Source organism: Nannobrachium achirus (genome assembly GCF_963921795.1).
Source record: "Nannobrachium achirus genome assembly, chromosome: 20".
Classification (NCBI taxonomy): Eukaryota; Metazoa; Chordata; class Actinopteri; order Myctophiformes; family Myctophidae; genus Nannobrachium; species Nannobrachium achirus.
Genome location: NC_137827.1, coordinates 26,924,416 through 26,948,191, shown reverse-complemented (window position 1 = coordinate 26,948,191; position 23,776 = coordinate 26,924,416). Strand labels below are relative to the sequence as shown.

Below are 23,776 nucleotides of genomic sequence, written 5' to 3'. Positions count from 1 at the left end.
AGAAGTTATTTACAGCAATAGATAGCCTTTATCAGTATAAACTAGACCAGGTCAACCTGGTTGTGCCAGACCCCCTGTCTGTCATCATCATTTATGACATCATGCCTTTTGTAGGCATGTCATCATCATGTCATCATCATATATACCCTTTATATAGAAAACCCGGACAGACATTTGCTTATGTAGGCCTACCCATTTCATGGGTCTGGCAATAATAGTTAACAAAGAATGATTTGAGTACAAACACTAACAAAATAAAGAAAAATTAATTACTGAAATGAATATAAATCAATACGCAAACAGGACAAAACGGCAGTGGCAGTCTATCTCTTTCTCATATAATGCACACACATCCCATGTGGAGGAACAACACAGGGCATCAGTCTCTAAGGAGCAGGGCCCAGGTCATGGCACACAACAGTCTCAACTAGAAAAGGCGGCTGGCTAAAAGACCAGGATTTATGTAGGAAAATAAGCGGCGGTCGACTTGGATATGTTTTATTTCATGACAAAAATAATGTATTTTACGGAGTAGTAGGGTGCGGAGAGGTTTCCCACCGCGCAGAATAGACTTTCAACAAAACAAAACCACCTTTGGTTAGGTGAGTAGCGAAGTAGTTTAGTTTATTTTGACTGAAGTTGAGCCCTCGAAGGGGTAGAGAAATCCTGGTCTAGAATTTTAGTCATCCGCCTGTCAGAGCCTCGAGATCCAGGCATTTCCTGATGCTCTGGGCCAGAGTTAAGTCTCAACCTGCTACCACAGGGACAAAAGGGGGAAATCCCATACTAGTGTGGCTTTTATCACAGATATAAAAAGCTAGATACCTCCTCCGCCGCTGCAGTTCATTAGCGCGACTGGTCAAACACCTCTGGCGGAAGTGAATAACTGTGGAACTGCGGAAGTCACTCTGCCCCCTCCAATGGGAAAGAGGGAGTCCTGCCAGTCCTGCATCTGATTGGACTACCGAGCTTCCCATTCTGTGACGCACAAGGAAGCGTCCTTCAGAATTCCCAAGAGCCCCGCCTCAGAATTCTGGAGGCTTGCATAGAGTTATTGGGAGGCTTGCCAGGAGTCTTGGACCAGCACCCCCCAGCCGGAAGAGGCGTCTACCTTTCTATGTCTGTGGCTTTTATAGTGCAAACAAACAATTCAGGAAGCAGGAAGTGAGAGGAGTTCTGGCCTATCTTTCCACAGTAGCCCAGGAGGGACACTCCTGACTGGCTGCACTAGCTTTCTGCTTTTAATTCATAGTCAGTGGAGAGACAAGAGGCAGAAAGATAGAGTAGTGACAATGACATGCAGCAAATCCCTCCCCCTCACTGTCATGCATCAGAGTCTATGTGTTAATCCTTCATGCTCTGCCTGTCTGATGTGATTGTGATTGTTGCTCAAGTATGACACAGTACATACTGTACAAGTGCATGCTATGAGACAATGACGGGTGTGCCCACTTTTTAGAGTGGTATAATCTGGTGGAGTTGACAAACGCTATATAATATGCAACAAGAGTCAAGTCAACACATCAAGTACTGTACATTTTGCAGCTATGAGTGAAGGCTATATCCTTGCCAATATTATAACCACTGACATGAAAGTGGAAAATCACATGATACTGGTCAATGTATTAGTTTGTCATTTAGCTACATACTGTAAAGCAAATAGCTATACATTCCACACACGAGGAAATGTCTTCTTCAAGTAGTTATGCGAAACAAAGGCATACACTTGATTAACATTTTCATTGTTTGTTTCTTTAACATTATTGAATGTAACTTTACTACCGCTACATCGACACAGTTACAGGAATAGCGTAACTCTTCCAGCCTTATACAAGTTACAGCACAGTCTGTTTACTAAGTTCTGTTTATTCATGTTAATGTCAGGGAGATTTACATTATTTGTATAAAAAAAAAATAGTAGAAGGTGCACACCAGAAATACCCCAATATGAGCAATAATATACCACAGCCTGTAACTACCGATTTTTGGAGCGGTGAAAGCGCTCCCAATAGACAGGTATGTCCGTGGGTATGTCCGTGGGTGGCTGGGTGGCTGGGTGGCTGGCTGGCCGTGTCCGTAGCCTGGCAATACCTTGAGTGGCCACACACAACACACTAGTTAAAGGAGGGGCGCTGTTTTGTGCAGGCCAGGCACACTCACCACTCACTCACAGGCACAGTTTACAGTTTAGGCATTTAGCAACACACACAGGGTATAGCTGCTCAGATTCACCGCTCCACTTCGAACCGAGGTTTGATTTTTACCATCAATAACTAGATAAACACAAATTTACCCCTATATAAATAATCTATAAATACTTCATTTACAGCACTCAGCACATGTTTATTCTATGTATACTGCTCAAAGAAGCAGTGTATATACACATTACTTTGTTGGTGTTGCACTGAGAACTATTGCAAAGCTTTTCTTTCACCTTATCTCATCTTGTTAACATTATGTCAATCAGATTGTGCTGTAAAATTCTGAACTTGTTGTTCCTGTCATTCTTCTGAAATATCGTCCCGGTAGGCAGGTTTGACATTCTTCTCCTGTGCCAGTGTCAAAGCTTTATATACAGTCTGGGGTTGCTGGCAGAACAGCATTGCTTTACCTGTCTGAAGGACAGGTAAAGCAGGTAAAGCAATGCTGACAGGTAAAGCAATGCTGGTTGGTTGTTCCTTCAGAACAACCAACTGAAGGAATAAAACCTCAGTCTGCAGTGCAGGTTAGTACTACTCATCCTTTACATTGAACATACAGTATTCCATCACAATTTCCTTCATGCATGCTTCACATCACATAAGTGAAAAGGTGAGTGAGTTAATTTGGCTTTCAACACAGGCTTATTTTTCTGTTAAACCTCAGAACGGGGCTGTCAAAGGATATTGACGTTAAGTGTAGGCATATATGTTAGTATGTTATTTTAATTAATTAATTAATTCAAGTTTGCAAGGTTAGACAGACTGTTAGGATGGTTACGTTTGTCATGGGTTTGGTGAGTATTTATTTACTTTAGTTCAGATTTGTACGCGATTTTGGATATTGTATTCTCTTTGTTGAATTTTCTTCATGATTAATAAAGGTCTGTTCTCTCCATTATACAGACGTTTTCTGTATTTCTTCTTTTTTGTTTTGATTGTATTCAAATATCCTTTTATAATGTGCTTCTTTTGCACTTAATGCTTTGTGATGTCTTTTAGTGTTTCACGTTTGGCTTTGCCATGCCTATGATATACAGTAGCTGTACTGTAACTTGCCTGTTCTATTTCTATTATTTGTCTTTACCCACTTGGTTATTATTAGTAAGCCGATATGGTTAAAGTACTGAACATTGACATTGATCTTCTATATTAAACAGGACCATGCACCATATCTTCACTAGATGCCATGGGCTGGGCCTTTCACAGTAAGTAGGCAACATTTGGATTAATTCCTCTCTAAACACATTCACCTCGGAAGAACTGAGTTAATCTTAAATGAATCAATTTAAGCTAATCACAGAATAATATCAGTAACAAGGGTCTTATCTTAATTTCCTTGCAGGACCAATAACGCATAGTGACATTAAAAAGACCAGCCACCTGGACTACTGTTCCTCATCAGATATGGCCTTTATTTTGCAGACTGGGAAATAAATCATGGCACAATTGTAAATTAAACCTAAAAATAAAATAATAATAAAATGTCATGGATTATCATTTTATCTTAGTTGATTTATGGAATTTGATGGACTTTGATTATAACTTACCAATAGTTTTCCATTGTATTGGTCATCTTGCCTAATTTAATGAACTTGAAGACCATGAATTAAAGAAAGATGCTGACAACAAAAATGGCATGCATTTCAAAGCGACGATGTCGTTCCAGACGTTTATGTTGGCTACTTATGACTGTCTTTCTGGGGATATTGTGGATGATATTAATGCATGGTCCCTTGGAGACAGGCAGTTACAGCTGGTTGGAAAACCCAGCTGCTGGTGGGAGGCCTGAAGATTATTGTAACTGCTCTGCAATCCTTCAAGGAGACACTGAGGCACTGCAGGAAGCCAAGCTACTGACAATCAGTAGTGACTTCAAGAGAAGTGTCCAGATCCCTGATGAGTATTATATCAATGCCACCCAAGACTGCAGGTATGGTTCTGTAAACCAAAAGTATACAGTATATATTTCTATTAGGGCTGCACGAATCAGGAAAACTTTGTGAAAACTACATGAGATAACATTATTGAATATTGTGATGACGATACGACTCACTATCCCACAACCTTTATTAGAATCGCCCCAAAAAATTAGTGTGTGTGTGTGTGTTTCCATCTGTAACTCCACGTTCAGCAGTTGTTCAATTGTCTAAAAAACATAATACAAAAATCAATAACGCATGTACCTTGCCCAACATCAACTTTAGCACCTTCAGATGTGTCTCTACTTCTCATATAATGCCAAAATGTTTAAATTTTTTTGCGCCATATATCAGGGCCGGATCTAGCCTTTAGTAGTAGGTGGGGCAGCAAGAAATGATAGGGGGGCACCTCCAGCCCACGCCGTTAGGCGTGGGCGGAAAAAAATGGGGGGATCAAACCCCCTAAAACACCCGAAATGCATAAAAAACAAAGCATTTTGGCACACTTATACCTATAACACGCATTACAAACAACAGGTCTTACACCTATCTCTCTCTGTCTCTATATATTCTAGTAGAGATGGACTGATTGCAAAATTCTTAGCCGGTACCGATCCACCGGTTTTATGAAGGTCTGACCTGCCAAAACTGATTTTCCGATACCGATTTCTTTAGCTATGAACTAGAAAATAGGGTTGCTACAATACCCTTTTTTCAGGCCAAGTAGGCCTACAAGACATACTTCAATTTGAGTACCAATAAGCTAGAAGAACACTAATGCCAAATCAATCACAAAAGTACAATATCCAAAATCACAGACAATATCCAGTCTAATATGATATGGATATAATATTGATGCCAGCTGATCATTCACTGTAAGGCCTAAATGGTAAATGGTGCATTTATATAGCGCTTTTAATCCAAAGCGCTTTACTTGTGCATTACATTCACCCATTCACACACACATTCATACACCGGTGGCGGAGGAAGCCATGCAAGGCACCAACCTACTCACCGGAGGCAATTAGGGGTTCAGAGTCTTGCCCAAGGACCCTTCGACATTAACTCAGGGGGAGCCCGGATTCGAACTGGGAACCCTTCGGGATTTATACCCTTCATGCTCTAATACCAGTTTCTCTACCCCTGAGCTATGCCACCTAAAGTTAAAAATACATACTATTGTATATATTGTATAATTGCTGTGCCATTGCTTCTGTCTGTGTCACTGTTAGAGCTGAATGATCATGGCAAAACCTTTATTTTAAAATTATTGGTATACATATTGAGATCATTTATTTCAAATATTATTAATAATATTATTATTGAATAAATGTTTTTTAACAAGCAAAACGATTGTCTTAAAAGCTAAAATAAATAAGGTTGCATTCATTGTCTTCAAGGTGAGAAATTTACCTTGTGTCACAGTAGTCTGACTCTAGTCTATTCCTTCCTTTCAAATATTTAAGGGCAAAATATTACCTCATGACCCTGGCTGTTCCTGTTGTTTTGGGTTGTAAAACCTCTGTAAGGGACTTAAAATGTTACATAATACATTTCTGTTGCTTAATGTACTTTGTGAAACTATCGGAGGATACTATAACGACCTTTAACAGGCTTCACCTGGACATGCATTGATTAATCCAGCGTGTGGACAGACACACATGACAGTGACACCACGCAAAGTGAACTGACTTTTTTTTTTTCCAACAACAGAGAAACGGGAGGTGGTTTTCCTTTGAAACTGGCTAAAATAAAGGGACATTTATAGGATGGCTTTTTCTGTCGCTTGCAACAGCTTTTGCAATGCTGTTGCTTTCTGTTAAATGAAGGTGAAAGTAAACTCATTCTGCATGGACCGTCTGGACTGGAGGCAGGAAAGCCTTGCGATGCTTTTTTTTTTTCCTTCTTCTTTGAGACTACATTGACACAGGATTATGGAATATATCCTTACATTGCAAAGGTAATCAGCATCATCTGTATTCTGTTGTACTGTAGGCTGCCACTAAGTAGACTGGCTGCTATTTGCTAATGTTTAAATTAGTCCAGAGCATGTCAGTGACCGTCCGGTCACCGATGCGGCCGGTTTGATATCATACCGGCCGATTTTTGATTTTTGCATGCCATCATGTTTGGTGGGGCAGACAGGGCATTTAGGGGGGCATTGCCCCCCCTTGCCTATGCCTAGATCCGGCCCCGCCATATATTGCACAAGCCATAGTTGACCGACGACGCGATTCACGTCACAAATGGGCGTAAACAAACACTGCCTGCAAGCAGAGATGCAGAGATGGAGGGGGGGGGGGGGGGGGGGTAGAGCCCTGCAAGCCCGACGGGACCCGACCAGGGCCCGGCCCGGCCTTTAGAAACTCGCCAACGGGCCTAGGGCTTGGCCCGGGCTCAGAACCATGCTCGGAACATTTCGCGCTGTGAATTTCACACATGACGTCTCTGTGACTGTGTGCGCTTAGAATGGAGTGTGGTGTGTGTGAGTGAGTGCTGCCTGCCTGCCTCCCATAGCCTTCTAGGCTAATAGCCTTCTAGGCTATGGGCTCTATCCGTATCTATAGCAACACGGCTCAGATTGGTCGTGACATGAGTACATTAGCCAATGGAGAGCCGCAACAAGCCGAGGGCGACGGCTTTTCTTCTCACACACTCACACAAGTCTACTCTGCGACTCTGCGTGTACATACACAGCGAGACTAGAACATTAGGAGCACTACTGTAGTTTCACCCATTTCACCGTCATTTCTCAAATAAATCGCCCTGTAATGATTCCCCGACCTCCCGAGTCCCGTATCAGTTACGGGATGCGTGCGTGCGTCTTTACTCTTTAGTACTGGACGATACTCTGTATTTTACGAGATGGCGAAACCACGGGCGGCAAGCCGACAATAATATCAATATCTAATTGCAGTGAAGATATACAGTAACATAACAAACGGTGGGTGGAGGAAGATTTCTTGCGTTGTGATGTGTGTGTAATTACTTGCTGTGCTGTTGTGTTGTGTTGACTTCTTTCTTTTAATCAGAGTGCAAGACGAGCACAGCTATAGTATAGAGGGCTGTACATACGTCTCTCAGTCTCCGTCCTCTCCGACCATAGTTTTCTTCGGAAAGTTTCGACTTTCTGACGTGCGTGCAGCTTTCCGAACTCAAATTATGAGTAATCCTTTTCAGAAGTTGCAAGAGATGTCATTTTGTAGTTGAACTGGACCTTTCCGACGCAAATTTCGGTGGTCTGTGACAGTATGGACTCCCCTTGAGAGTGCAGCTGCAGCGCACAGCAGTGAAAGCCACGCACACAAATAATTAATTAATAATAAGGCGACGGGCTTCGGGCCGGGCTCGGCCTTTAAATAGCGGCACCAAACGGGCCACGGGCCGGGCCTGGACTGAAGTCCACGTGCTTTTTTTCTATCTTATTATAACCCACCCAGCCAAAACAGAGCAGGCCACCCTGTACCTGAGGGGTTTGTATTTCTGAAACTATTGTATATATCTTACAGACTCAACATTTTACACCATTTTGCATTTTGGAACAAACTGCATATTTAATGTTGAGCTATCCTACATTTGTATTGCTTAGCTGCCCTCTGGACTGTATCCATCTCTTGAGTACAGGGGACTTTTACATAAGGGGCCAGGCCCCCGCAGGGGCTTTTTTCTAGTAAGTAAATAAAAATATCAAAGTACTGGTATACAGTTTGAATGTATTTCTGCCCTAGGTTTGCTACTAACATTGAACCACATTGAAAGACCTATATGTGTAGTGATGCGCGGAAGCGGGGATTGAACCCTGAATTCCCACTCACCAGACCAACGCACAACCAGTCGTGCGAATAGGGCTGAGCCCGATTAGCAGGGCTGTTGTCGCTGGTTCATGGCTGGTACTAACTGTGGGGGCTACAATCACCCCCCTGATCTTTGGAGCGTGCCCTCGCGCTTCTCACTTCACGCCGCAGACCGCCGCACCTGTCCCTCACGCGAGGATACCACGCTTCTCATCCTGCCGACAACGCCAGATTGCAGTAATGCGCGGAAGCGGGGATTGAACCCAGGACTCCCACTCGCCAGTCCAACACACAACCAGTCGTGCTAATAGAGCTGAGCTCAATTAGCAGGGCTGTTGTCGCTGGTTCATGGCTGGTACTAACTGTGGGGGCTACACATGCACACACTGGAAAACAAAGATCCCAGCCACTGTGAAGTGAGCGGCGCCTTTGAGAATAATACTAATGTATGATGTACCGGTAATTGAGTAGTGTCATAGTTTGCTTTGTGGGACATACGGACAGACATACGGATTGGCATACAGAAGGACACAGCCAGATGTAGGAGCGGTTAGCAACGCTCAAAAATAAAAAATAAATGGATTACTGAAAACACTGCACCTGGCTATGGGGCTGTTAAGTATGACATCATTTTGTAGGCAGAGGAGAATTTCTGCCCCCAGTTTCCGTGAATCTTTTTACTATTTTTACTATTTACACATTTTTCTTCTCTTTGTTGTTGAAAGGAAAGTGTTTGAATTATACTTTAGTCGTTATTTTTTAGTTGTTTTTTTAAATAGCGAGGGACAGAAAATGCTCTGCCTACAAAATGTCACGGCTTAAAAGCCCCAGCTGCTATTGATAATTAATATTTACCTCCAAAAAGTATATTCTAATCCAAACAAAAGCATCCTTTATACCCGGATTGTTGAAATTAAGAAAAACCTGAAAACAAGTTTGATAATTAGCCGGGCTTCGAGTGGCCAGATGTAGGCCTACTGATATTTGGAGTGTAAAATATGCAGTTTATTGCAGTTCAAGCAACCTTTCTCGATATGTATATTGCACATGTTATTGCAATGGTGATATATTGTGCAGCCCTGATTGCAATAGGCTTTAGATTCTTTTGCAACATTGAAATGTAACATCATTTGTGGATTTTAAATTACACACTAAGTAGCTTGAAGCTCCTATATTTTACTAATGATTAAGTAATGTTAAATTAATTGCAGGGAGTTCAAATTAAGCAGGAAGTATTTGACGTTTCCTCTGAGCCAAGAGGAGAAGGATTTCCCCCTGGCCTATTCTATTGTTCTCCACCATAAGGTATATATTATTATACTCTTTGTTGGTCAAATATTTTTGATGTTTGAAAGCCTATTTTGCTTCCATTAACATTTTGAAATGACAGTCACACAATGTTTACAAATAACACAAATTGAGTATTGGTATCCAAAATAATTCCCTTGGTTTATACTGTAGGTGCAGAACTTTGAACGGCTGCTGCGAGCCATCTATGCCCCTCAGAATGTTTATTGCATCCATGTGGACACAAAGGCCACGGCTTCAGTCCTTACTGCCGTTTCGGCCATCTCTTCTTGTTTCCATAATGTCTTCATGGTCAGCCAGCCTGTGAGTGTGGTCTACGGCGCCTGGCCACGCGTTCAGGCCGATCTCAACTGCATGGCTGATCTCTACAATGTTAGCGCAACCTGGAAGTATTTTATCAACCTGTGTGGTCAAGATTTCCCCCTGAAAACCAACCTAGAAATTGTGAGGAGCCTGCAGGTATTGGGGGGCAGAAACAGCATGGAGTCTGAGCACATGCCTGATGGGAAGAGGTGGAGGATAAGCATGGTTCATGAAATAGTAGATGGAGTTATCATGGTAATCATACATAAATTATGTCTGTTTTGTTTTGTGTTTTTGCTGTATATGGGTCGATGGTGTCAGATTTAGTATATTTGCTTTTCATTCTCTTTTGCATGAGAAATGTGCAGCCAGCCAGGTGTTATCCAATGCTATATGAGTGGTTCTCATGTTTTCGTTTAAAAGACCCCCATTTATCTGAGAGTGTAGGGACCATGTCCAGCAGGCACATTTAGTTCCATTACACTCTCAGAGTTACAGACAATAAGGGTCCATTTGGGAACAGGGCCGGGCCAACTTTGAGAATGATTGCTATAAAGTATTGTCGCTGTTGGGTTGAATCTTCGTTGCAAAACCGTAACCTTTCTGGGAAAATGACAATTTCAATGTAATTATTATTTTGTCACAAGGTCTTGTTAATCCATTTTGTTGGTTAAAATGTGTAAACCCCACAGACAGACTGAACCCTGTGTCCCTAATATACTATTTTAGGCATGTCATTTTGTGGGATAAATATTCAAAATTGCAGATCCTCAAAGCATCACGGTACGACAAGCTTGTGGGTCAGCTGTTTTTGTCATACAGCAAAATATACAAATTAGTTTCTGCCTGACAGTGACAATGTTGTCCATTTAGATCGCCTTCAATTATAAGACAAAATAGCAGTGGTGGAAAGTAACCAAGTACATTTACTGAAGTAGACTGCACTTTTGAGGTATTTGTACTTTACTTGAGTATATCCATTTTCCAATACTTTTTACTTTTACTTCACTACATCTAGGATCCAAATATAGTACTTTTACTCCACTACATTTATTTGAAAACATTAGTAACTACTTTGTATTATTACAAAACATTATTACAAAACATACATTAACCACTTCAACCCTATATACATTTTGGCCATTTAAAAATAGCCGATCTACAAGCTCACGATGCGTTGTGATGTGACAAATTGTGAGCTTGTAGATCTGCCAAATTGAAATGGGACATTCTGCGGTACTTTTACTTTTAGTACTTTAAGTACATGTTGATGCCAATACTTTTGTACTTTTACTCAAATACATTTTGAATTCTGGACTTTTACTTGGAACAGAGTATTTATGCAGTGTATTGACACTTTTAGGCCTACCCTTAAGTAAAACATTTGAGTACTTTTTACACCACTGCAAAATAGTTATGTATGTATTCTTTCTCGTCTAAGGGGACCGGAAGGAGTAAGGACCCACCACCCTTCGATCTGCCCATCTTCTCAGGGAACGCCTACATGGTGGTTAGTCGGGGTTATGTCCGCAGCGTGTTTGAGGACAACCGCATACAGGAGCTGATCAAATGGGCAAAAGACTTGTACAGTCCTGATGAGCACCTCTGGGCCACCATCCAGCGTATTCCTGGTGTTCCAGGCTCAACGTGGACCAATTCCAAGTATGACATGTCAGACATGAACTCCATCACACGGCTAGTGAAGTGGGAGTGGCATGAGGGGTCACAGGGTATGATGGAGACGGCGTACCCGGTGTGCCATGGCACACATGTTAGGGGAATATGTGTGTATGGTGCTGGGGATCTGCAGTGGCTAATTGAGCAGCACCACATTTTTGCCAATAAGTTTGATGTGGACACAGATGTCATTGCTATCCGATGTCTGGAGAAGTACCTCAGGAACAAGGCACTGACAGAGCAAGATTACTAGTTTTCATATGGTCTCAGTCTGAGACACGTTGGGACCTATAAGGATTAAAACACTGTTCTCAAAATAATTTGGGCCAGTTCCCCCATCCAATATACAGGTCCCTTACTGCCCCACACCGAATTAAAATGTAAGCTGTATTTTAATTTGTATTGTGTCTATTCAAGGATTCATTTTAACTGCATGGCTCTCAAATTTGCCAAGTACTCTGAACTTTCACATTGTTGCTTTGGTGTCTGCTAAATGCCTATACCGGTACATTATATTGTAACATGTAACATAGGGTGTAAAGAAAACAAAGAAAAACAAATATGACATGGAATAATATAAATATTCTCAAGTAAAAAAAGTAAGTTGGGTATTTAAAAAAAAAAAATCAATAATGATAATAAAAATAAACATGTAGTCTCAGATTAAGACCAGCAGGTGTCCTCCATCTAAAAGGAATCAGCAAAGGACCCGCATGCTCAGCCATGAGGTGTGGAATGCAGAAAAGGAACTTACCATTTACAGCTGGCTCTTAATAATGGAAGGATTATGCATTACCTTAGGGAGAACAACAAACATATGTATCTCAATTAAATATTGAACACCCTTAAAACCATGGGATATTTTAAAATATAACTGAGCAGTGAGTTTTATGAATTTATTACTAGCCTAGTCTACGTTTTAGTCTCTCTACCTTTCAGAAGTCTGACTTCACTGACTGGTTGGCAATGAGCAATTTGTTTAATCTCTAAATCAAAACATTTCTCAAATATGTGGGCAATTTTGGAAAAAATACTGAGCACGCCTTATTGGATAATGGCACATACAGTACCTGAACACAAAATCCACAACATTAAATTTAAGAGTTGAATAACTTATAAATTGACAATTGTACTGTGTGCTTTTGGGTTCCTCATAGTCCCAAACCACATCAGTCCAGTTTATTTACACATTACCTTGCGGTTATCTAAATGCCGAGGCAAATACCCTCCAACGTATGTTACCTCTCCAGCATTGGTTATAAGCTTTCCTGGAAGACCTGACTTGAGTTTTTGTCGTGAAATCACATAAAATGGCTTCAAGTTCTGAATGAAAAACACAATGCTAGTCCTCTGACAGGGCAATAGAATCAATGTTTACAGACCTCGCTGGAGCCTGAGAGCTACAGTAAGGTATAATTGGTGAGATCATCTCATGTGTTCACCTGTTGAATTGAAAATTAATGAAGGCTTGAAATACATTTCTATGAATTCAATCAATACACTCACTGCTGAATTAACTGGTAACAGTGCTGTAAGTTCCGAAATGGAAAAAGATCTGTGTCAGTTTGGTTTGCTGTGCTGACAAACTGAGATTTCAAGATATAATAAGTTTACTCTCTTTATGCAGGACTGTTACAAGTTCAGGGTTCCCTTTTTTCGTGCTTCCTTCTATGCATCATTAGTCCAAGCCGCTCCTTTTCACCTGACAGAGGGTAGTTTCCCCGGCTAGACGCAGAGCGTGGAAGGAACACGTTATCCCAACCAGTTCCTTTCCCCTCCATCGGGTGTCCCGGATGGCCAGGGGGAGGCTGGATTACTGCATGTTTTCTTGTGAGGGTACCTATCCTAGGAGACACAGGAAGAACATGCTAACTCCACACAGAAAGGTCCTTTCACCAGCCCCATGAGAGAACACGCCCCCTGCAGGAATTGAACCCAGGACCTTCTAGCTGTGAGGCGACAGCACTACAGACTGTGCCACCGTGCCTCCAGGGTTCACTTTTTGAATTAATGACTCACACGTGTTTAACACATTAAGACCTGAGGCCGATTCTACAACATAATGTCGTATAAATGTTTGCTTTAAGATAATTATAATATTCAAAAATAGCAGATCTACAAGCTTGTAGCACGGCATGAAGTGATGCGCTAGATTTGAATAGCCAAAATGACACAGAATCACAGATGCATTTTTAATGGGTTAAAATTGAATGGGTTGGCTATCATGACAAACTGGCCCAATCTCACCTATCCTATAGTACTACTTGGCATACATTTTTGGCATTATGACCAGGGGGGGGGGGGGGGGGGGGAAGACATATCACCTCAGCAGACCCAGCATCTTATATTTACAATGGGCTTATTGCCGCATCCCACTTCCACGCCCCCTTTACATCCACTTCAATTCATAGGTAGTCGTCTAGGGCGTAAGGAATACCGCCCCTAACCCTATGCCGTCCGCTCATTCGCTAGAGAGCAAGAGAGAGAGAGAGAGAGAGAGAGTCTCAGGTTACAAGAGGGAAGGGGGGGGCCGCTGCACAGGGGGAGAGAGAGAGAGAGAGAGAGAGAGAGAGAGAGAGACTCAATCGCTAGCCGAGAGCCTGTATCTTACAAGAAGTTCGCGGCCCTTCGGGCCACTCACCTCTAGAGTTCACAGCAAGATACTGTCTGTCTGTCTGTCTGTCTGTCTGTCTGTCTGTCTGTGTGTGTGTGTGTGTGTGTGTGTGTGTGTGTGTGTGTTGCTAAAATGAAAACATTGAAATAATGAAAATAAAACATTGGCAGGCCTATTACAGTAACAATAATAACACAATTAGGCCAAAACTTTTTTTTATTCAAAAAAAAATATTTTTTTTTTAACTTTTTTTTTTAATTAAAAAAAAAAAGCGGGCGTGGACTCTAGATGTGAGCGGCCCGAAGGGCCGCGAACCTCTAGTGAAATACACTGTTCCAGTCATAAAGTTAAAAGCTGAACAGCTGAAGTTAAATCCCCAGTTCTGGCCCTAAATCGCTTGCCTTCTGTTAGCTCTTGATGCTGCCTAACACTCAACATCCATGGAAGATTGCCTGTGGCACGGAGCCAGATTCAAAGCATTCCCCACATGTTTTTCTATTGAGAAGAACACAGGGATACTGGAACTGTGTTTCAACCGAAGAGGCACCGCTGTGTGCGCACATGTGAACGTGTGGGTCTGTTTTAGATGTGTTCCAAAATGTGAAAAGTGAAGGTGGGTCTATGGTGAAAATAGCAGATCTACATGCTCACAACGCCTCGCAACGTGAGCATGTAGATCGGCTATATTTGACAATATGGCCAATGTTTAACTTTTTATTTTAGAGGTATTAAAAGGGTCTTAAAAGTCCTTAAGATGTCACTTTAGAAATGTGCAGATATCCTCTATTCACTTGAACTTTATGTTGGTTTGTTTACTGTTGAGCGAGAAAACAATGTTGCACATTAAGTTAATCATCTGGGGACCCCCCAAATTAATTTGGGGACCCCCCTGGGGGTCCTGATCCACAGGTTGAGAACCACTGCTCTATGTGAGTCCGATATCAATATCTCTTCTATTTACTGTATACTGTCCCATCGGGTAGATGTACAGCAAACGGCTCTACTAAACTGATTACATTTTTTTTGCTTGAACATAATCGTCCAAAAGGTGTACATTTTTTCTGCTGTAGAATAATAGAAGAGAAACTTGTGGTTCGAGGACATCATTGTGGCATAAATGAATAACAACAGTATAACAGTGGTATGAAACATTATTTTACAACTGCCACCTTTGTCAAAACCTCCACCTGTCTGTCCATCAGTCAGTCCGTCAGTCCGTTAGTCAGTCAGTCAGTCAGTCAGTCAGTCAGTCAGTCAGTCAGTCAGTCAGCCAGCATGTCCGTCAGTCAGTCAGCCAGCATGTCCGTCAGTCAGTCTGTTCGTCACATCACACTTTTCCCCTACTCATATCTCCGCCACCGTTGCCCCGATCCATGCCAAATTTTGCACACACACTCCTTGGCTGCCAAACCACAACCACAACACACCTCATTTCTCACATGGCCCTCTTCTAGCGCCACCATGAGGCCGATTCTTGCAAGACACATTTTTGGACACTGCTGCTACAGATTTTGCCCTAAAATCAAGCAAACCAGAACACAGTATCTCTACAGTCATGTCATCAAAATGCATCCGTCCCATCTAGTGCCACCATCTGGCTGATTTTTGAAAAACACATTTTTGGACACTGCTCCTACATATTTTGCCCTAAAATCACACAAAGTGGTACACAGTATCTCTACAGTCATGTCATCAACATAGATCTGTCCCATTTCCCATATTCCCTCCTGATTGGCAACCATTGCCTTCCAAAGTTTGTGTATGCGACCTGACGGTCGCCTATCTCCTGATTTAGGGAGTCTTACTGGTTGTACAACTGCCATCTCTGTGACCACAACTCCTGTTGGCCGTTGGACTGATAGCGACAAGAACATCTGTGGCACCCCACAGGATTCTTGGATAAAGGGATACTATCTGCAGGCAAATGGATGAGCTGTGTTAACTATTCAGTATCTTCATCTTCTGGTATGAAAAGCACAGTTGCAGTTCTCTGACGCAGATAGGGAGGTCTGCCTCTCAGGCTCACACCGAGCTTAAAAAATGAGTCAGACTGAGTTTGACAACAGGATTATTGTCCGGTTGTCTTGGCTACAGTTGCAGCCCCATACATAAATAACAATAATTACAATTCTTATTCGATGGAGACGACAGTATATGTAACAGAAAGCAGCAAGATGATCAATGACAATTTAGCATTATACAGTATATAGCTTATTTCTTAAACACAATAGAAATGGCCAACATAGTATACCATAGGAAGTGTTATATGACTGGGGCCTGGGGATTTCATTTAAAACTGTAATCAACAAAGTTTGTTATTTGCGACTGTAGGTCGCAGTTAATTATGGAAACCGGCACATCTTGTCCGTATCTCTGTCACACGCTGACACTGTGGTTCCCCTGACACATCACTGTGACATCACAGGTGATATCACAGGTGACATCACAGGTGATATCACAGGTGACATCACTGTGACACATCACATGTACTGTATATGGGTATTCCCCAGAATCCCTTTTATGCCCATATATGGAGATCCCTGATGTCATCGATATACATCACTGGCCAGATGGCCAAGACATGGTCCATACCTGTGTGGCTGGTTCAGACAGGGATCTCCATGTATGGGCATAAGAGAGATTGTATGTATGATGTCAGCTGTGATATACATCATAGGATTTTCACATAACGAATAACTTAATAAGCATATTTGGGGTCTCACAGCATATCTCCATGGATCTCCATATATGGGGTCTCCATATATATCTGAGGCGTCTTACTAGTATATACAGTACACATAATGTGTGTGTGTGTGTGTGTGTGTGTGTGTGTGTGTGTGTGTGTGTGTGTGTGTGTGTGTGTGTGTGTGTGTGTGTGTGTGTGTGTGTGTGTGTATCTATCTATCTTATCTATCTGAGTGACAATGAAGCACTGATGATCTCAAAGCAGCAGTATTGTCACTGAAAAGGCAGTATCCAAGCAACAAGGGGAAGATTTCAGCTATTTTTGTACTCCTAAAAAGTGTGATCAGTTTGAGGCAAACTTGCCTCTGTATATTTGACATTTTGAGAACTCTAAGTAACTTGGAATGTGCTATAAGAAATTATTGTGTGAAAGATCATTAACCACTGAAACCCCAGCATCCGTATTGTGGGGAATGCTTTCACTGAAAATAGCATGATCAACAAGCTCACAGCGCTGTTGTGAGCTTGTCGATCAGCTATTTTCAGCAAACAGACAAAACACTAGTATGGCCTGAGGGGCCATGCTGAATGATGAGGTTTAAGTGGTTAAAATTATCCACATACTTGGAACATGTATTTGCAGCCTTGGGTGTGAGAACCTGTTGGTATTTGAGATGGACCTGTTTTTCAACCGTTTTGACAACTCAGGGAAGCCTGGGTCCCCATCACTCACGAGCACCATGTGCCTTCAAACACACCTCTCCACCCCATTCCCCTAGCTAGCCCCATACTCCTCCTCCTGGGTTTTTCCTACACCTGGAGACTGCCCAACACAACATCCACCCCCTCACCCCTGATAATCACAACTAGCCAGGTGAGGAAGCAGTTCTCCAAGACCAGCATAAATGAGGCCAGAGGGCCAGACAACACCAACCCCATGGTGGTAAAGGCTCCAGGTAGATGGCAATAGTGTTCCTGCACCTCTTCAACTTCTCCTACTGTATATACAGTATGGGCTGCTCTGGAAGCTCCCCCCGCATTGTTCAAGAATGGATTCCCCAGCTCTCTCAATTACTACAGGACAGATTCTCTGATGTCACATGTCATGAAGAACTTCGAGAGACATCCTACAGCACTTCACCTGGTGAGAGACTCCCATGATACCACCAATATGTGGAACGCCTTACCGAAGGCCATAAAGGAGTATGGTTCCCTAGCATCCTTTAAAATCGCCCTGAAAAACCACTTACAGGCGGCAGCCGTTCGCAACTGGTAAAAACAAACCTAGCCCAGCCCTACCCTTCCCTGACCCCTCTTTATATACTGTTTTTTTGTTTATTCTTTCTTCTTTTTTTCCTGACTATATCTACTGCATAGTAGTGTGTTCTATCCGTCTGTCATTCAATGTTATATGAGATACTTTAATGGTTTACTGTGGAAATAAGCGTAGTCTTTTCTAGGATCTCCTTTTAGTAAACCTTGTACCAGTGAACTGTACCGTCATGAAACTGTACCTTTTTCTATGCAAACTTCTAATAAAGTCTTCAATCAATCAATCAATGCCCAGCAATTTATAAAGGCAAACATTGCATGCCATCATCTATCTGCTCCACAGAGTCTAACCCAAAACTGGCTAGGCTGTGCACTGTGCAGCACCATGAGATGCATGTTCTCTGACTACTCAGCTGCCTTCAACCCACCCATCTCTGTGATGCATGCAGGTGGTCCACAGCCTGGTGTCCTGGATTATGGACACCAGTAGACCACAGTACAGACTACAAGGCAACCTGTCAGATATTCAGTGACCAACACCGGCGCTCAATGAATCATGCTGTGACCTTTACCCTCTAAACCAAGGGTCTTCAACAGGGGGTCCTCAGAGTTACTACAGGGGGTCCTCCAAATCTTTGAGTAATAGAAACTTTTTTCTCCTTTTTTATATTAACCCGATGAACCCTAGCATCCATAATATATTCAGATAACTTTAGCCGAAAATAGCCGATCTACAAGCTCACCACGCCTCGCAGCCAAAGAGGTTTGGTGTAGAGCGGTAAAAGAGCAGACTAGAGTGAAAGGTCAAGTTTATTAAGTAATGACAGTTTAAGTGGTTAAATATCTGAAAACACAAATTGACATGAATCCAAAATGCACTGATGATTGTGCTGTCAAACGATGAAACTATATGGAATCTACGAAAAGGTTGTGGGGGTCCCTGCTTCATCTCTCTCTCAACTAAGGGGTCCTTGGCCTGAAAACGTTGAAGACCCCTGCTCTAAACTGTACCTCCAACGTCCACATCAACTCAAATACACGCCAACTACAGAAGTTCTCCGATGACCACTGGTGGGGGACTGTTATTCTCATTTATCTCATTTTACTCTTTCTCCCTGTCCCCTACTCTTTGCAACCATGTTTTGAAAAGCACTTTATAAATAATCATAACACAGGCCTACAGTACAATGGAGCCAAGACATTTGGATTCTGAAACCATTATCTGAGAGAGATTTTTTGTAAATAATAACAGTGTTGGTATATGAATTGCTATTATTCAGCCCTCTGATGGAGAAAACAATCTTTCTTTTCATGATGTGGTAAATAAGCATTCAGCTCCAAAATATGACATATTTATGACATCCATCAGAATTATCCTTGTGTTCTAAAGATTTTTGTTGAAGTGAGTGGCACAGCTTAGATTAGCATGGCATTTTGTTTCCATTTTATGGGCTTTAAGGTATATTTACACTAGAAGTACATGTATATGTAGTGGCCTTTTGATCATCAAAATTCTAATTTCAACTTCAAAAGCAAATGACATGCAACAGAACATTCATTCTCCCAAATAGATTGAGCTGTTGTTATAGGTTTAATCTTTATGAACTAGAGTTACATACCCCTCAGCTCTGGAAACAACCATGTGCCATCCTTGGCAGGTGCATTCCCTTAGCCCAATCACCACTCTCACATATGGTAAAGCCTACTGCCTGGCTGAGGTGTACCACACAGTGTTGCCCAAAACAAAAAATAAAATAAATACAATAATTTATTTTCAGGAATAAGGATATATTTCTTCAGACCGAATACTTCAATAATATGTTAAATTAAAAGATATGCCCGGCACCATTCCAACATAATATTGTAATTTCTTAAACCATGGAAGGCACGGGGCCCAACAAGTCAGAAATGCAGCACAGAGGCTTGTTGTTGTTCTGTACTGTATCACTGCTGCATTTGTTTATTCAATACCAATTTAATTAATGAAAATTGTATTAAGTTTAACTCCCCTCACAAGCTTTTGGTATAAAACCATGAGATTGGTGACCTACATTGAAAAGTCACTAAGGATAATGGCATTATCCTTATCTGATTATAAATTGTAAAAGGGTTAGACAAGTGTAGTGGCAAATCTGCCGAATACTTTTCTTTTACTTAGAAGTACTCTCTTATATCATTTATTTTTACATGCATATAGTATAGGCTATCACACATGATCCAAGACTTTAAATGATCACACTTTAGGCCTATTTAACTTTGTTTCTTTTTTTTCTCCTTTTCTTTTTTACTTATATCATCTGAAAAGGATGATACATTTAAGGAAATAAACATTACTTAGCCTACTAAATATCTACACAGCCTATCTGAAATAAGGACCATAATGGACATCTCCTTAAGGACTATAATGAAAAAGTACGCAGTGTACTATGGAGTATATGAATTATTCCTCTGAACCTTTTCTGCTGAGAAGCATTCTTGAAAGAATGCTCTCCGAATCTCTCTGAAACCACTGGAGAATATCAATGCATTTAATAGCAAATCATAATGTATTTTACTACATTATTCACTTTTAGCTTAATACTTATACCTACAGGCCTATAGATTCATCATTCAAAGAAGTCAGAGAACTTAGTTTTGTAACAATTACTGGATTGCTTTGGTGCATATAAATGTTACTTTAAATTCAGGTGAAGTCAAGCAATTATTATCACATTCACATTTAATCCCTGGCTCCTGTATATTATTAATTAATTTCTCCTTTAATTTCGTAATGTTCCTGAGGTCGAATGATTTTTATGGCAATTTAAAAGATATAGTCTATATCAGTCACAGACACAGACAGACAGACAGACAGACAGACAGACAGACAGACAGACAGACAGACAGACAGACAGACAGACAGACAGACAGACAGGAGACAGACAGACTTAGAATAGAATCATTCAAATGAGCATGAATTTGTCCTATAAGTCCTTATTTTCCCTTTTCATTGCCATTAAGGTGATATCCATATTGTGAACTTGAAGCAACCAGGCTAGAGGCTATGGACTTAATAGAAAAACTCAATTGAAAAAACTTAGGACACCGCTTATAGACCTACATCTCCCAGTCTATATTCTGAGACTTGAAAGAATGCAATGCATGAGTAGAACAAATCACTTTATTATATGAAAATATACCCATAAAAATGAACAATATTTACAAATCAAAATAAAGCCGAGTTAAAAGATATAGCACGTTCACCACGATCTCCAGTATGAAACACATCAGTACCGGCTTTCTGGTTGAATCCGTTTAAAAACCGAACTTCACAACAATACTGGCGATCATGGTAATTAATGCCTATAAAGGCGCACAAGATCAGTTATTTATTGTGTAGGCTATATACACAGCCATACCAGGATAAGAGAAATACATTTGTGATAAAAGAAATACTCTTATTTACAACTCAATGAACAGATGAAAATTAACAGGTTGCATACAGAAGATGACCAATAAAATGATGTAGCCAGCCCACCAGACGATGTGGATCATTAACTGTCTGCAACATATTGCGAAATAAATAAATTAACAAACACAAACAGACAGTGTGCCTCTAATTTATTTATCCGGTTGTAGCCTAATACCGAAAAGTTTCAGCATTCATATTTCTCATAACAGCTCTAAATTGGACCTGTACTACACGCTAATAACTACATTGGTGGATTTTTCCATTTGCCTGTATTGATCAAGCCAGTCCTTGAGCTCTGAGATCCGATATCCCTCGGGTCCTCTTCGTCCCTGATAAACTATTTTCCCGTCTTGGAGTATATAAAGTCTGTCAAAATAAGCTCCGTACGCCGCGTTGGAAGAGTTCTCCATGCTATCGACCACGACCAGGCATTCGGGGACCTCCAGGCGCATCAGCTGCGCCGCGCTCAGTCTGTCGTCCAAACACCGGTGTCTGGGAATTTGGTAGGGCGCGTCGGAGCTCACCCAGCCGTCCGAGGGGTGCGCTTCCTCTATGTACACAACCACAGAGTCTGCTATGTCTGCGTGCTGTTGCACAACACCCTGGAACGCCTTCAGGCGCGCCATGAACGGCGGTCAGGTGCAACTGCCAAAGTTGAGGATGAGCGGTCTCTTTTCCTTTGCGTAATCGAGGATCCGGCTGCGCTTCTGGTCCAGCTGCACAACTTCGGTGTTGGGCGCGCCGTGTCCAAGGTGCGCTGCTTTCAGAAAGTCCAATTTGTGTCCGTGCCAGACGGCCCTGAGGGACTCCAAGGTGCACATCCTGTTGGAATCAGATATGCACAACGGGGGGTCGACGGCATCTCCCTCTGGCTCCCTCATTCTGATGAACACCCTTTTCCTTATGCATAAAAAGTCAAGCAACCAAAACATTACGGCTGCTATTAGAAAACGTGGCAGCAGGACAAGACACACTATTGCATTTTTAATAGCCTTGACTGTATTCATTGTGACTTTTTTAACCCCCAGCAAGATTGCTATGTGCGCGCCACAGTGAAACTTCAGTGCTTTTAGCTGTGTCCTTGCGCTACGATCCTGCAGGCTCAAGTTCGGCCACTTGCAACTTTCCCTCTTTTTATAGCACCGGCAGATTTGAATGAATAACACCCCGCCTCCAAACTGGGGCCGAGGCCTCACATGGTGGGGATTACCTTCTGTCAACTTCACAGCCAAAGAACCAATGGGGGAGAGGGCGCACCATGTAGTTAAACGTTGAGAAAGTAGACAACATTTCAGATAATTAGGCAATAGGCCCAATAATATGTTTTTACTGCTTTATGGAATTATTATGCTATATAGGCTATAGTTGTTGTTACCTGAACTGGACCTAAATGACAGCATTCCACACTACAGTCTATGATTTATATCAGACTGAAAATTGAGTCCTACTCAATCCTGAAATATACATTTTAGACATGCATGCAATCCAGTGAATAGCCAGATAAGAGCCTAGTAGTCGACATTCTTTTAATCTAAATCTTTGTCTGGGCCCCATGATATTTTGCAACAACAACCCAAAAGTTGTGAGACATAATATCAGAATAGAGAAACCCCTTCCTTGGGTATTTAAACCAAGAAAAGGATGGAGAGTGGTGATTGCAGAAGTTTGATGGCAACTATAGTGTTAACTGAATATTAATATACCAATCAATTGATAATAGCCTACCAAATATTGTCTAACATATATTCCCTGAAACATAAACTTATTATAATTTGATTTGCAAGTTTACTTTGGCATGTCAAGAAAAAGGACACATGTCAAGAGCCAAAGCAAAGGCCCAAAGAATACAAGAGACCTGGTGGGCACTAAAGGGTCTCTTTGGAGAACTGGGTAGGATACAATCTTTATTACTTTGTATTAAGTATATTTCAAATTATTTGATCAAGTTTAAGTAAATTCTCTATGACCAAGAGTGACCAGATGGCTATACAACAGTTACATTTACAGCAGATGTACTTTTCCCTCCATCATGGCAGGCTGGCAGGTTGCCTGCCATAATTTATTCTTGATGTGATATATTTAGTAAATACCAAAAATAAATAATGGTGAATGTAGTACCCCAGATTTTTTATTTGAACCATACAATTTTGAAAATATATTTAGGCTATAATAATTATAATAATAACGATAATAATTGTATTTGTGTTAACGTTATCACAAATGTTAACGTGGTAGAGGGCTAACAATGACATAAAAATAGCAAAGGGAAAATAAACAATTAAGATGCTACTAAAATGTAAGTAAAGTCAAGGCATAAGGAAAAGACCTATAACCAAAATGTTAAAAAGGTATAGCTTTTTAAGGTAGTCAGTTTTTTATCAGTACTGTGGGGCTCTCAAGTGGTCAGAGTTAACCTGACTTTCGCCAGATGGTTTGCAGCATTGCGTATGCCTGCATAACGCTCTGCTTTACCATCTGGGCTCGGTCCAGCACAACCGATGTAAGGGGCGGGCCATTTTTTCAAATTCTAAAGCAGGTGATTGGATATGGCC

General features: G+C 41.4%; 2 protein-coding genes across 2 annotated transcripts; one reads left to right on the top strand and one right to left on the bottom strand.

Moving 5' to 3' along the window:
* Positions 1–3,922: 3,922 nt before the first annotated feature.
* LOC308306042 (beta-1,3-galactosyl-O-glycosyl-glycoprotein beta-1,6-N-acetylglucosaminyltransferase-like) lies at positions 3,923–11,455 on the top strand (the record flags this gene model as incomplete). The annotated part of the gene is made up of 4 exons (XM_080750943.1): positions 3,923–4,131; positions 9,126–9,219; positions 9,376–9,780; positions 10,967–11,455. The coding sequence occupies 4 exons, from the start codon at positions 3,923–3,925 to the stop codon at positions 11,453–11,455; spliced, it is 1,197 nt and encodes a 398-aa protein (XP_080607069.1).
* A 9,996-nt stretch (positions 11,456–21,451) lies between these two features.
* Positions 21,452–22,231, bottom strand: dio3a (iodothyronine deiodinase 3a; the record flags this gene model as incomplete). The annotated part of the gene is made up of 1 exon (XM_080750354.1): positions 21,452–22,231. The coding sequence occupies one exon, from the start codon at positions 22,229–22,231 to the stop codon at positions 21,452–21,454; it is 780 nt and encodes a 259-aa protein (XP_080606480.1).
* Positions 22,232–23,776: the final 1,545 nt, after the last annotated feature.